We start from the raw sequence: 16,480 nt of genomic DNA on the forward strand, positions 1-16,480 counted from the left end.
CTCCTTTATCACGACTTCTTCCTCAAAACTGTGCATGCACGGGCCCACGCGGGAGGGAGGAGGGTGGTGCGTAGTGGGGCTACGCGGAGTGTGCGGAGATTGTTTTCGCCTCCGTGGCACTCCGAGTAGCCCCACTACGCACACTATGCCCACCCTTAATTGTATGTTACTTCATTAAACGCAACCCCTCTATACGACAATCCATTGCACCCTATTACACTGTACATCACTCCATTCTACACCACTTTCACTCTACATCACTCTACACTAATATACTCTATTCTATTATACTATATGACACTCCACTCTATGCTACTCTACTTTACCCTATGATATTCGATTATATGCCACTACACTCTGCGTCACTACTCTGTACGTCGGTAACACTGAATATTATTTCACTGGACATGACTCCAATGTACGGTACTCCACTGAATGCCACTGCACTCTACACCACTACACTCTATGCCACTCCAGTCTATGCAATGCCACTGCACTCCACTACACTGTAGCTTATTTCCCATGCAAGACAGCATCCAGCTGCTCAGTACATATGATCCTGTCTCCTGCTAGTCATAACCCACAATATCAATCTGCTCCATTGGCTTCTACTTATCAAATGTGGCATTAGAACTTGCACATTCTGACTCATGTTCGTTCGATATCTTGAGGGCACGTGTGCTACCTTATTCTCGTGCACTAATATCTGGCTGCCACCTATACATTCACAGCTTGGTTGGTAAGTTTACAGACACTTTGTCGTTTCTATCTTCGAACACAGATTCATCTAGCCATTTAGTGACTGCCAGTTGAGCCCATAGAGGCATCTTCATATTCCAAATGATCAGATTTAGGATTCCCCTCCAAAGTCCCTCGGAGGTGACAGTTTGGTACCATACAAATGTTCCTAGTGGCTTTCCTGAAGAAGGCACTCAGTGCCGAAACGCGCATAGATGACAAAAGAAATTCTATTTTCAAGCCACCGACTGGTTGTTGTTTTTTTTGATTAAATAACTTGTTATATATCATTAGTCCTTATGAAACATTATTGTATTACAGGCTCTAAGCTCAACTTGTAGTGCTTTCCTTTATTGTTGTATTTATGTCCTTGTCTGTCTACTTTGGTTATGTACCTTGTTTTTATGATGTGGTTGAACTGAGTGTGAATGCAGATATGTTTGGAGGGTGGATGTGAATTAGTATAGAACACATTTTGTACTGGCCAGATTTTATGAATAAATTGAATACATTTATGTATTAGCCTTCACAATCAATTTGTTGCCCTCATATGTTTGTGCAAGTTTGATCATGTTTTAGATGAACCATTGTGAGTTGCCCTAGGTTTTGTACACTTCCTCACTCCTCTGTAAGCCATTCTACTTTATGCTACTCAACTGTATGTCACTCCACTCTACACTATTTCACACTACACCACTCCACTTTTCCCCACTCTAGGGGACGCTATTCCGATGTACGCCATTACACTGTACCTCACTTCACTGTACGCCACTTGACTGTATGCTACTCCACTGTACACCACTATGCACTACGCTATTCCACTCTACGCCGATCCACTCCACACCACTCCATTCAATGTTATTCCACTGTACACCACTACACTGTACGGCAATCCACTCTACACTATTACACTGTACGCAACTCCACTGTTCGGTAATCTATTCCATTCAATGCCAGTCCACTCTATACATATCCACTGCATTCCACTCTAATATATCCTATTCCACTTTACGCCACTACACTGCACAATACACCACTCTACTTCACCCTACTCAACTCTGCACCACTCCACTGCATGCCTATCCACTCTATGCCACTGTATGCTATGCTACTCTATTCTACTCTACTCAAATCTACTCTATTCGGCTGCATGCCACTCCACTCTACGTTAATCCATTCCATGCCACTCCACTCTACACCACTCCACTCTATGCCACTCCACTATACGCAATTCCACTCTATGCCACTCTACTGGGGGCCACTCCTCTATACCCTATTCTACTCTACGCCACTCCACTCTATGCCACACCACTGTATGCTAGTGTAGTGTATGCCACTTCACTGAATGCCACTGAAGTTAATGCAACTCCACTGTACACCACTACACTCAACACTACAACACTGTACTGCATGCTATTCCACTGTACGTAATGCCAATCTACCCCACTCCACTTGATACTATTCTACTCTATGACACTCCACTCTATGCCACTCCACGCCACTCCACTGTATATCACTCCACTGTATGCCATGCCACTGTACTCTACTCCATTCTACTCTACCCAACTCCACTCCACTATGCTCCGCACAACACTATACTTCACTCAACAACACTCTATGCTCCTCCACCGTACCACACTATACTCCACTGTATAGCACTACACTGTACAACACTCTATGCCAATGTACAGCTCCCTATTTTACTCTATAGTGCTTTTCAACACTCTACTCCACTCTACACAACTCCCTCAATACTGCTCCACCCTATATACTCTAATCTGTGAGACCCGACTCCACTCTACTCTACTATTGCACTCTACACAACTCTACTGTACACCACTCTATACCACTCAACTCTATGACAGTCTATTCCACTCCACTCTACCATACTGTAACCCACTCAACTCTACTTCACGCCAATCCACTGTACAACACTTTTATCCACTCTGTGACACTCTACTCTATTCCTCTCTAGGACACTTTTCAACATTCTACAACACACCAGCCCACTCCACTGTACCACACACCATTCCACTCTGCAACACTTTACTCCACTGTATACTCGGCCATTCAATTCAACTTGACTCCAGGCCACTCAACTCTAGAACACGCTACTCCACTCTATGCGAGGCCACTCCACTGGACTCCATTACACTCTACTCAACTACACGACACTTTACCCCACTCAATGGCACTGTATAACACTCCGCTCTACACCAGCCCACTTTACCACACTCTACTCCACTCATTTCAACTCCACCCTACACGACTCCACTAGACTCTGTGCCACTATACAAAAATTTACTCCACTTTATGCCCCTACACTACACTATACAACCCTCTAATCGACTATATGCCCAACACCCCAGTGTACAACACTCTATTCCACTTTGCAACACTTTCCAACACTCTACGACACACTAGTCCACTAAACTATACAATACGCCAATCCAATTTATAATAATTTACTCAACTCTACACTACACCTGTTCACTCTAATGCACTCCAAACCACTGTACTATAGAACATGCCACTACACTACATAACAATGTGTTCCACTGTATGCTACGTCACTCTACTCCATTCTACTCCACTCTATGACACGACACTCTACGGCAGTACCCTGTACCACACTCTTCTCCACTCTACTCTATCACACTCCACTTAATAACAATCAACTCAATGACAGTAAACTCTAAGATTTGACATACATTTTATTTAAAAAAAAACACTTTGAAATACAATGAAAAAAAACAAAGTTAAACTGTATTTATAGTTAGGGAAACTTTATTTATTCTTTCTGTACAAACCAAACTTAAACTACTCAAACATTAGACATTCTAAAGTAATACTTATACCTTAAATTTATAATTTAGGCAGAACCTTCAAAGTATTATAACTCGCACAGCTCCATACACAGTGTATTGAACTCTGTAGCCACATTACATCAACTATAAAATGTGCATTCTACATGCACTGCTTATACCCTTTCACATTACATCACCTATACTTTCTGAAATCATAGCATTTACAACAATACCTAAGACTTTTCAACAAATCATTTGTGAGAACACAGAGCATGATAGAGTGGTGAGTATAGTTAATGTAATATTGCACTTTCCTTGACGCATGTGTAACTACAGAAAGTGCTCACGTCAGTCCTAAACATGTTATAAGCACCAGCCCACAGTTGGGCCACCACATTTGCAAGGTGAAGGTAAGCATTCCTTCTTTCACCTGCATACAGAAGTGCTCAATTGTATCGCCAATAGACCATTAAAATGCATATGCATTACAATATCATTTCATTAAAAATTTCCAACGATTCTTTGGAGCACATGGTCGAGCCCTCACATTCAAATTTATAAATACCATCGTTTGGAGCCTGCGTCGCATGCAATAAATGGCAATAAATACAAATTTAATATATTAATAAAAACAAATATGTGACGTTATACAAACACACAGAAAACACTTAGAAACCTCAGATGAAGGAGATGGATAAAATGGAACAAATCCAGTCAAAACGTGGTGAAATTAGCGTATATGTCCTACACAGTGACATTCAGAAACATTTTGCATAAACACCACATAGAAAATAAAAAACATGACACCGCAAATACAATAGGCACCTGTGTGTTGTATTTCAGCAATCTAATGCCTCTACGCAATGCTGTGTGCCTAGGTTTCTGCATAGCTGAGGCAACCAGCGGTGCCTAGCCTTCCTATATCCAGAACAAGAGAAAAAAAGGGAATGTAGTAATGTCTCCTCTGAATTGCTGCATGCCGGGCATCCTAATGGTATTGTGCCAGCCCATTTATTTATTTGTAAAGGCGTGCAACGGAAGAACCCGGCGCCTAAATTGCAAGTATAACTTCCTGGGACAGGTTGAATATCATCCAAAACAAGCTCTCAACTATACTGATTTTTTTTTGTTGAAATTTTTTTGTTGACATTTTTAAGACAAAATACATATATTATAATAACTGTATGCATTGTCATGCATAAGTACATAAGATATTTGTTAGGCATAAGCATATAGTAAAATTATCTGAATAATTAATCATATTTTACAATTTAATTAAAACATAAATATATAATTGTAAAGACAAATATTAGCTTTATATCGAGATCATAAAAGATGGAATCAAGGGAAGGGGGAAGAGAAAGGGAAGGAAAGGAGGGATCACAAAAGAAAGCGACAAGTGAAAATATACAAATATGAAGCATTATGCAATATAAATACGTTCAAAGGAAAAGAAGACACTCTAGAAAACAATGCTAATAGATAAAAGATGAATATAAGGATCAAGTAAGTTTATTGGATGTATATAAATATAAATGTAAGAGAGGACATTCTAAGTGATGGATAAAGTAAGGTAAGATAAGATGCGTTACAGACTTACCATAACATAAAGTATTTATGCTGATTCAAAGAAAGAGAAAAAGTAATATTCTGTGATATAGACAAATTAAATAAATTACATTATACTACAGGTATATGAATATATTGTTACAGAGCCAAGAGAGAAGAAGTAGGAAAAGGAATGACGAGATAAGAATAGAAAAAGATAATGAAATGGATAATATAGAGAAATGTGCAAACAAATGAAAACAATAGGTATATTGTGCAGGATGAAAGTGTAAGCAGAGAAACAAAAATGTATAAATATATATATTAAAAGATATAAAATGACATGTAAATGCTCTGGAGAGTAACTATTCAAAACAACAACAAGTAGTAGATAAATACAATATGTATTTAGATTTATTAACCACTAATAATGAATATGAGTGAGAATAAGAGGAGATAGAAATGTAATTACTGCTTAGATGGGTCATTACCGTTCGGAATAGGTATTTGAAACTAGAAAAGGTGACCATACTCGAAGAAAGAGATCAGATTGATCCTGTATGTTGTATATAATACGTTTGTAGGAAGCTGTTTGGATCATGGCCACCATCTATGTTTCTTGTGATGGTGGTTGAGGCGATTTCCATTGTCGTAGTATACAAATTTTGGCTGTAGCTAAGGCTGTGTGTAAGAGTCTGGCTTGTGGTTTAGAAAGTGATTGTGATTGACGGGTATCATGCAGAAGAATGGTAGCATGCAAAAGTGGAATTTGTAGAGTCATCGTGGAATATAAGGTTTTACCTATATCATTCCGAAAGAGTTGAATCACTGGATATCCACAGATGATATGAGAAATGTTACAAGATGTACTATCACATCTCCAGCAGTTAGAATGGGGAAGCCAGCCAGCTTTATGCAGTTTTGTTGCTGACCAGTGCCAATCATGTGAAATCTAGAATAAGCAAAATTTCAATTGTGCTTCCTGCACACCCCTGTTGAGATTGCTTTGAATGTCAGACCATTCATCATCTGTATAAGAGACTGATAATAAGGTTTGCCATTTAGTACGTAAAGCTTGCGATAAGGGTTGAGAAAAAAGATGCGAAGTGAGAACTTGGTGGAAGTCAGATGTAACTCCTTTCATCTTACCCCAAGTGTGGAGATATGTTACAATTGGTGAGTCGGGCAACTATACTGATCTTTAATTGCTCAGTAACACTGCAGTTAGTGAGCCTGTTGATGAGCTCCCCTGTAGCTCAGCAAGTTTGCTCTTCCTAAAACTCCAAACCAGTTCATTCCTAAAGGTAGTGGGGAAGACTGCCTCTGCATTATAACATAGGTTTGCTCTGCCCATGGTCAAAAGTGTGTCCCTAAGATATGCTATCCAAAGTAATGTTTCTGCACCATGTAGGCACAGTACCTCCCTAAGCTCTGCCCTATAATCAGCCATCTGTGGGGTAAGGCCAATTGCTGATGAAATCGCCCTTAGACGAAATGTGAGAGGTCTAAGGGAGATTTCATCAGCAATTGGCCTTACCCCAATGTCCAAACGGAGCGGTGTGAGGGGGAACTGAGGGGGAGTACAAATAGCTGCTAACAAAAATATTCTCGATCTTGATAAAACTTTGTGGTGGACTGTGCCCCAGATTTCAGCCCCATGCAAAGCACGTTGTAAATTTCAACTAGCGGACCAATGGGTTTATGACTAGAATTCCTAAATAGCTTGGTCAGGCCCCTGTGGTCTGTGCTAGCTTTAAGCTAGCTTCATTGATTTGGGCTCCCCAGTCCATATTTTTCATTTAAAGTAACCACAAGGTACTCAAATACCGACACCCTCTCCAGCAGGATACCTTGTTGGCAGGGGTTAGGTCAAGTTGAGCTGCTTGAATTAAAGACCATAAATGTAGTCTTCTGGGTATTCATTTTGAGCCCCCTGGATTTACAAAAGGCATTAAAGCTGTTGAGGATCCTCTGTACACCCATTATTGATTCGGAAAGCGGAAGAGTATCGTTAGCGAGCATCATTGCTGGCACTTTCCTATTCACTAACTTGGGAGCATCATCATAGTTCCCCGTATTAAGTGTCTTGACAAATAAACAAAAAAGGGTGGGTGCGAGAACACACCTTGCCGGACACCACTATCTATGGGTATAGGGTCAGTTAGTTCTCCATGCATGCCACATCTAATTTAGTCATAATTGCCTTCATGTTACCGCTTTAGGAGGAGGCATAGATCTCTTGGAACCCCCAAAGTGCTTAAGACCACCCACAATTTATCTTTGGGAACCAAATCAAATGCTGAATTTAAAATCCACAAAGATTAAATATCGCCCTCTAAGATCACATTTTCCAATAAAGAAGTTAGAGCCTAAAGATTTGATCTATAGTGGACAACTTTTCCCTAAAGCCTGCTTGAAAGGGACTCAAGATCTTATTTTCTTCCATCCACGTCTGTAGACGGTCAATCAACATACGAGCAAAGATTTTCTGGCTGACATCTATTAGACTTATTGGTCTATAGTTTGTGGCAAGAAGTGGTGAGCCCTTTTTATAAATTGGCAGAATTTCTGCACCAGCCCAGGTTGGGGGATCGCCATTCCCTGCAGTATAGCATTATACAATGTCCACATTTAAAACATATTTTAAATATCTGGATCCCCGCTCTATCAAGCTATTATTCTTTATCTAAGAACTCCCTCACAAAGTGGAGGTCAAGTTCCCTCTGGTAGTATTTTCTTACTAGAGTGAGATAGAAAACTAATAATGAAGCATGCCACATTGCATGGGTGAGACTTCTTTATCCAGAAAAACTGAATCTGGTTTCATAGCTAACACAGAAGAGATTATTGTTCCATATAGTTACTGTGACCCGTACTTTTGTGTTAGGATGTGTTACCCTCTATTAGAGGATGTACAGAGTGTCATATGTTCCTCTTTGTCTCTCACTGTGATTAGAGATATATCTTAGTTAAGCTTGACTGCGTTAAGCCAAGGTAGACAGGAGGTAAGAACAGGTTTATTTAGTGACCATAGTAGTTTACCTTGCCAAGGACTGTGATTATTATTTGAGGTGGTTTCTTTCTCCCAACTAATACTCCAATTTCTTACACTGCCACAATGCTGCCAATGTTGTGGCTGGCCAATAAAGGGGGTGGACTTTTGGGACCACCCTCCCCAAATACTCCTTGGTGTTAGGGTATGCACACTTTGCACCACTTGTATGTTTTTTTCATTCATTTTTAGGATGCAGACACCATGTTCCTGAGTCCTGCAATGACTGTCACAAATATTTTTGATGCTGTGGACAATCAGTTTTCCCTAATCACCTTTAAAGTGCCAAATAGAGCATATCTGGACACCATTTTTATAACCCCTTCCTGACCATCCCGAGCACTTCTTTAAATGCAAATTTCTCAAAAACGCCAGTGCGGATTTCTCCCAAATACCAAAAAGCACACTTTCTTAGTACATTTCTAACCTTGGCCAAATGTGATGTAATTCTTTTTAGCCATTTTTCCTTTACCTGTGACAGAAATTTCCTATCGGAATTACCTAGGAAATCAACATTTTTGGACTCCTCCACTTTCTTTACCCGTGCTTTACAGATCACCCCAAAACTTTCCAGGAAGGGGCTAAGGGGGATGATATTTTTATGGGGTAAAGAAGATGAAGAATACCATTAAAAAATTAAGGGGGAGAGGATATAAAAACTCATTGGAAAAATGTGACAAGTGATGGAAGAATCTATATAACTATAATCAATAAAGACAGCTGTTAGTCGCCAGAAAAGAACCACACAGTTAAAGTTACTACCTAGATTCACAATCTCGTTTGCTAACAGCTTTGACAACATTTTAAGAAATGCCATGGCCAGGGAACAGCAGCTGTAAATGTGTCCTTGCTAAATTCACTGACCTCTCTTGTAGAGAGTGAGCCGATGCACTTGTTGATAGAGGCAGACGAAGAACGGTAACAGCTGGAGAAAAAACACAAAACCTCTGGATAAATTAGGGCTAGAGAGTTGGTTCAAATAAACCCAAAATTAGGGGACAACTACTTTAAAACTGACAGGATGAAAAGCAAAAAACGCTCCCTTCCCTATTGGTCTAGAAGAGGACTGAAACAGGCTTTCACAAAGTGAAGTCTTAGATGATATTGCTTGGGTCAGGACAATGTAGGATGCAGGATGCAAAGCTTGATGGCAGACTGAAATGGTTGCAGTTTGTGGGAGCTTCAGGACACATAATCCTACACTAATCTCATGTTTCTGGCAAACACATGGCCAACCAGATGGGGACACAGCAGTGCATATGATCTGTGCTTCTGGGGACATGAAATTGGAGATAGCACAACAGGAGAAGCAGAGAGTCAGCCAACAGTTGTAAAAGAAATTACCCCTTCTACCAGCAGGAGGAGTGAATCAGTTCCTGGCACAGGGGAGCCTCTGTTCGTTTACTGCGAGGTATGGAACATTGGATATTAACCATCCATAAACTAGCACATATTTCGAAAATTCATAATAAGGAGGCCTGATGACGTTGAAAATGTGACGAAACACGTGCTGACTATGGGTACAGTAAAGGCTAATGTCAAGAGCTATCAGAGTTACAATAAACTACTTAATAAACTACTGAAGAAACCAGAATTGAGGATTACATTACTATAATTGTTTCATATATAATTCCTTACGTGTGTCAGATAAAGGTATATTGTCTTACAAAGAACGTTTGATAAGGGTTCCTATTTATGAATGTGGGGTGAACATTCATTCATCATGTGCACCTTTGTTACAGGGTGTGTGCAATAATACTATGGTGCTAATCCAAAGTGAGAGCTGCGGTACCTTCTTTTTCACCCTCTTTTTTTTCAAGCCCCATAGTAGACTTCACAGGCATTAGGAGCAAGACCATACAATAAGTACGAATGAACGTAAAAAAAAGTTCAAAACAAGCGCAGCCCAATAGCCAATATTGATGGGTACACAAATGTGCACGTTATGAAATGACGTAGCCCGTAAACTATGTTGAAAACACGTCTCACCATAAATTCAGTGCCTTTTGTTCAAACAGATCACAGCCAAACTAAGTTAAAATTAAAGGAGCTCTTGGAAACTTTGGGGCAGATTTACAAGCCCCTTGAGCCAATTTTGCGTCACTTTCCCCAAGTTAAAAGTAACCCAAAAGTGGCACAAGGGGCTTGTAAATCTGCACCTTTGTGTTTGTGTCTGGAGGTGGTGGGAGGGTGGAAGCAGCGACCGGCGTAAAGCAACCTTTTTAAAAAAACATTCTCTAGAAGAACAGATGAAGAAAGTAAGCGTAAGGAGATTGTGTTTGGCTGGTGCTCCTTTGCTTTTACCAGAAGTGAGCTATTGGCTGCGTGAAAGATTTAGGAGGCAGCAAAGAAGAGCGACATAGTAGTAATCCAATGGTAAGTTGCAGGTGAGATTTCACTCTGTGTAGTGCTTACAGCAGGTCTTGCAGACAGTGCATACACGCTGCCTATTCTCGACCTAAAAGTGACAGAATAATAAAGTAATAACATCACAAAATGCTCTGCATTACGCCACATAATGTGCCTTTTCTTGGTACATAATTTAAGTCAACTCTGCTGCATAATTTAGCCCTACCATGTTACATAATTCCAAAGGCCTGAGTATAAGGCAGTTATCCACTCGTACAACTCTCTGTATGTAACCGTATATAAGCCTGTGCAGTTATTGTATTATTTTTATACTTGCAAAACTCCAAAGGAAAAAAAACGATAGGGCCAAAATGTATCAGGGCTGGGTAAAAATCTAAAGCACTATCATTACGCGAATGGTCATAAATAGTGCTTCTCCATATTTACAACATGTCGAGCACCCACAGTGTCATTGGCCGTACTCGCGAAAAAATACTGAGGTAGCAGGACACTACGTATGCTTCAGCTCCACACTACAGTTTAAAAACATGCAAGTGTTGTCTTTCATGAGTTCTGTACTTGAGGAACATCCTTGAAGAACACACTCAACTTCAAATCTCTACTTGTCGACAATCCCCAAATGTCTATTGTCAAGTCAAGTCAAAAGGCTTTATTTCGATAAAAGTTATCATAAAAGCTGCACAGTAAAAACACATCAATTCATTTGATTACAATTTGATTAAAATACAGCGAGTTAATTACATTCAACTTTAAAAATCTGGGTTTTTCCATTGAAAAAGAACACGTATTAAAAAGTTGTAGTTAAAAGAAAATTAAACATTTGCTTTAAGCCTTTTACTTCTAATACACCAGGCCCACGATAAGAATTTTGAGAGGGTACAAAGATACAGTGGTCGTGAGTCTGACATTAAAATACGTAATGCCTCAACATGATGCCTGGTCCCCAGCAAGCGGCACAGTTGCTTAAGCCATTTTCTTCTTGGTCGGGCATACTCCTGACACTGAAACATAAAGTGTGCCACTGACTCCTGTTTAAGTGGGCACGAGGGGCAAAACTCTGTGGTCTGAGCTGGCGTTTTCCACCGTGATGTAAAGGTGTGCAGAGGAAGAGTTCCAGTTCTAAATTTAAAGTAAAGGGACCTATCAAGTGGTTTCTCAATAATGTCTAAATAGAGTTCCCGAATTGGTAGGTCCTTAAATCTCAGGAAGTCCTCCGTCAATCTGCCCAATGAACGATTTGTACTCCTTTTAGTGTCTATTGTATACTTTGTGTCATTTCACAGAAATCGCACACAGCGCATGAGAAAATCACGCAATTCTCCTTTGACCCACTGTTCGTTCAAGCTTTCATTTCATGAAAGGATTCCACACAAAGTTAGGTTGCGTTATTTTGAGCTACTTTAGTTGGCCGGGCGTTTGAATTAAATCTTAGGGGTGTTTGTGCTGTTTCTTCCTTGTTACGACCACTTTGTAACAATTATCTGGGTTTGATGCTGTGTAACCTGACGCAAATTAGCATTACACTGGTAAGAACTTTCTGTGCAAAAACAACTTTTGCACGTTAAATTTCATTGGCGCTGCCATTTGTGACACTTTGCGTCACGTAGCGCTGCTTGGGGTCACGTGAGCACCCACGGTAAACCTTAGCACAGATTGACTACTACTTCTGACATGTTTGGTTTTTGAAGCCATTTCCTTTTTGCCACATTCACGCACTCGTTGTTATCTTTCTTTACCTTTCCCTCCTACTTATCAGGTTGCCATAGTAAACTCAATCCCCAAATCTTTGTAACAAATGCAGAGTAGTATCCGCAACACCCTCCCTATCCCCATTCCAAGCAGTCTCTCGTTCAATGTTGTCACTTAATTCGTCAACCTAAAAGTATGTCACAGTTTTATTTACGTCTAATAAACAAGCCCTAGGAATGTGTACTCTTAAATTTCGAGCTCACCTAGGAGTCAAAAAAATTCACCTTGACAGCTTCACACCCCGAGCAGCCAGGACAGTTCTAACCGCGAGTTGAGTCCCCCTGACTGGAATATTGAAAAAATCAATTGTTTTCTACATGCGTGCAGAAAATGCGCCGACGTGCGCTTCTGCTGCGCCAGAAGAACTAAGTAAGCTCTCTACAGAACATAAATCACATAGTAATCGGTTGTAAACAACATTCTGGCAGCGCGAAGCCCAGGGGTGCGCTGTCGTGTTCCCTCGGTGCCACAGGCCAGCTTGCCTGTGCTCCACACGGAGGTGATGGGCAGCAAACACAAGGTGACACAACTTCGTCCCCGGCACGCGCCCTCCCCTGGGTCTGAACGCACTTACTGTCAGTTGCCATGATTCTGCGGACGGTCCAGCTCCCTGCGCCCCTGTCAGCCTACGAGGGTTCCTCCAGCCGCTGGATCCGGGGGCCGTACGGTCATATTACACCTCACCTCGGTGAGGTGCGGAGGGCTGCGCTCAGTGCATCCGCCACGCGGAGGGGGCCACGCCTGCCCGCAGCAGCGCCCCTTCCCTCTCCAGATGTGACTCCCTTTCTTCTTCTTCCTCCTAATATTTCACGGTAGATGCGCGCGGCGGCAGCATGACAATGCTTGTCCACTCCCCGCGGGCAGGGGTTGGTGTTACTGTATTGTGTACACTGCGCCGGGTCCTGCAGGGACGCTGCTGCTGTTGCCGCCCCCTTATCCTCTGTACTGCTGCAACATCTGTCTCTGCAGTGAAAAACACAAACTGCGTTCAGTGTCGACAGTCACCTCTGTGAGGCTTCAAAGCGCTGTGGTCAAGCGCCTACACGGCTTCTTCCCTGGCAGTTCTCAGGTGCTGCTGCAGTTCACATCCTTGGTGCATCTTTCCCTCTCTGTTTCTGCATAGAACATCTGTGGTCACGTGACTGTGCTCTGAACTGCTGTATAGATTTAAAGACACAGGAGCTGAAACTGATATCTAAAACGCCGCTGCTGTCGGCTGAACAAACGCAAGCCCCAGCTGGGGCGATTGGGATCTGTGACCTCTGGCCACACTTAGCTAGAAATCGTTCCCGGGGTGTAAATCTGTTCCCCAAATCACGGCTAATTGCAGCCAGCAGAGTCAGATTACTGTCCATGGTGCTGAACCAAGTTGTGGTCCATTCTAATGTTATTTGCATTGATATGTAGGTGTTTGTGTACCTCTGGGGCGCAACAGCCATTGGACAGAAAGCGCCCCCGCCCGGTCAGCCTCCGTGGGCTGGGTTGGACTGCCAGATTGGAGGTCAGCCTCACCTGAAGTATTCCACCAGCCCTCTCTAGTCCCTAAAAGCTTGAAGAAGCTTCGGTTATTTTGCATTGCTTTGGTGTGCCTCCTGCCCCCACTCCCGACCTGATCAGTCTCCCTGCATGATAACCAACAAAAAGCAAATTTTGAAAAAATAGTGGGCAAATGGTGGATTTTCAAACAAATTTGAGAAAGCAGGAAGGTTAATAAAGCAGTTGTGAATCTGTTCTAACAAAGACACTGACTGGCAAAACTGGGTGTAAGCAAGGTTAGGTTTTTGCCTGAAACAAGAATATAATCATGCACACATTGACACATGCCCCAGTGATTTACGGCATAAAAAGGGCGGGTGCACGCACTGCCAACCCTTTCAACCATGCACAAAGTCCGCCTGCTGCCTTGCTGAATTGCTTGCAGATTGTAAAAAGATAATACAGTGATAACATAGAAACTAATGGAGAACAAGTTTGCCTTTGAAAGTAAATAATACATTTGACATTAGAACAGAAATGTTGAGAGGTTTCTTTTCTGTTGCTGTGAAGAGGTTCATAACACAATACATTGAAAGTAGCAATATTTAGCACTAAAAAGGTCAATATCTGCCAGAGCAACTGTTGCATAAATCTCAACTTATAGTTGTGATATTGAAAAAAATGATGAAACTGAAGCTTATAACACAGAGACAAGTAATGATAGCTGAGCGGGATAATGTATCTACTCCAGTGCCATAGCCCCAGGTTCAAATCTTTCAACCACTCATCCCTTCATCCTTCAGAGGATGAGTACCATTGACTTGCAAAACAATTAATATCTCTCGTTTGACAGTAATACCTAGAGAAGTACTCAGGGTCAACGTGCACTATTTAAAAATGCCCGACATGTCTATGTTAACACGACCCAGAGTCTCACTTACAGATAAGCTTCCTCCACAAATTGCCAATAAGGCAAAAGTGCAATGTCACTCTGCACAATATTTCCTTGGTGATTTATCGTCATCTCCAACGGGTGGACACTATGCATCTATACACATGGTCTTTTTTTAAGCTAAAGTTGATATTCAACTGCACGCATAATTGTGTCTATTTCACCCTCTCCACTCCACCCTATACCCTTTGCTTATGCACATCTGTAGGTGCCACACCTTGCTTTCATCACATGGTTCTAAACTCTCACGCCTCACTTAAGATGTCCACTATAGACATATTTGACACTAAAACAACGTAAACCTTTGATACAATAGCAAGCATTACTGAGAGTATGGTAAATGGCCAGTGACTCCGTTATTTAAACAGGAAAGGTTTGATTGATTTCTTAAGGACCAGATCATTTTTGCTTCATCCGAAGGAGAACCGAGGCTCATTCCAAAATTTAGGGTCATCAAAGCGGAATGACTATTCCCCACTGCAAGGTTTATTTATCCGGGAACCAGAAGAAGAGGCTGACCCAAGATGGCCTTTTATTGTAGCAGATTTTATGAGAGGCAGTGGGTCTTAAACCTGATTATTTGGTCCAAGGACAGCCGGGGAAGCCTACACTTTCAAAACATCACTTGATCATTTTTCGTTTCTTTACAGAACAGCCTTATCCTTACCTCATAATTCTGGATATTCTGGGGCCTAGCAGGGAGGCCTTAATTCATGGAATAAAAGTAGCCAACCTGGCCGGCAAGCATGAGCATAACTGTAGCCAACAATCACTTGCAAGGAAAGGTAGAATTTTCCTATGTGGCGTCAGTAACCCAAAGCAGGGGTTGGAAACAGGAAATATTAGGGGCGAAGGAGCAGATGTTCACAAAGAATCACACTAATTCATTTGGCATTTGCCACAGGCGTTGGTGGTTCACCCATATAAGAAGGCAGCAAACAGTTGCTCTGGTGAAGTTTTTCTACTAAAAAGTAAGATCTCTGGCCTGTCGGGGGAAAATGGCCAGGTAGTTGTGGTCCATCCATTGCTGGACAGTGTCAAAAAAAGCATTCAAGTTGGGTCAAAAATCTGGTGCCTTTTGGTTCAGCTGAGCCATGATCTATAATATTAATAATAATCCACATTTGTAAAGCGCGAACAATCACCCGTAAGGGTCTCTAGGCGCTGGGGGCCTTCAGGAAGATTAAGCAAGCTATTGCCCAGAGTTACATGGTGCTGGGCTAATCTGCCATCGGTGCCGGGGATCGAACAGTGATCCACAGATTCCGGAGTCAGTCGCCCTAGCCGCAGTGCCACACCTCTTTCATATGAAAATGCTTGGCATCCAAATGAGTAGCTAAGGTGTAGCAGAGATTGCATTGCATCAAGGAAAAGGAGGAGCATTGTAGCACATCACATTATTCACAACAAATGGAAACCAAAAGGTAGATAACCTCACCACTTGAGAGAGCTCCATCAGTAAGGTTCTAAAACAATTGCAGATCATACATTCAAAGCAATATTTCAACGATTTCCCCAGACCTCTTGCCTCTTTCAGCAACATCAACCCCTCATAAGACCTTTTCAACAAGCTCTTGGATTTCTTCGGTAACAAAATCACCTCCACAAATACCACAACTTTGACCCTTAACCAGAGCACAGCACTGTCGCATCTCAACTTCCCATTACAGTTGATTAACGATTCCTGTCCTTGTGGCCTGTCATCGCCAATATCAAAATCACTAGCACCGTGAGGACCCTTGCCCCCACTATGCCTTCACCAAAGCACTCCTACTGATCAGTGAAGCA

The 16,480-nt window shown here is 41.7% G+C and overlaps 1 protein-coding gene across 1 annotated transcript in view; it reads right to left on the reverse strand.

Moving 5' to 3' along the window:
- SYT16 (synaptotagmin 16) overlaps positions 1-13,366 on the reverse strand; it is a 690,595-nt gene extending 677,229 nt beyond the window's left edge. The window contains exon 1 of the mRNA XM_078660330.1: positions 12,839-13,366. Coding sequence (XP_078516456.1) covers positions 12,839-12,851 — 13 coding nt within the window. The 5' untranslated portion in view covers positions 12,852-13,366. The remainder of the gene's footprint in view (positions 1-12,838) is intronic.
- Between the last annotated feature and the right edge of the window lie 3,114 nt (positions 13,367-16,480).

Source organism: Lissotriton helveticus, chromosome 9 (genome assembly GCF_964261635.1).
Source record: "Lissotriton helveticus chromosome 9, aLisHel1.1, whole genome shotgun sequence".
NCBI classification, from domain to species: Eukaryota; Metazoa; Chordata; class Amphibia; order Caudata; family Salamandridae; genus Lissotriton; species Lissotriton helveticus.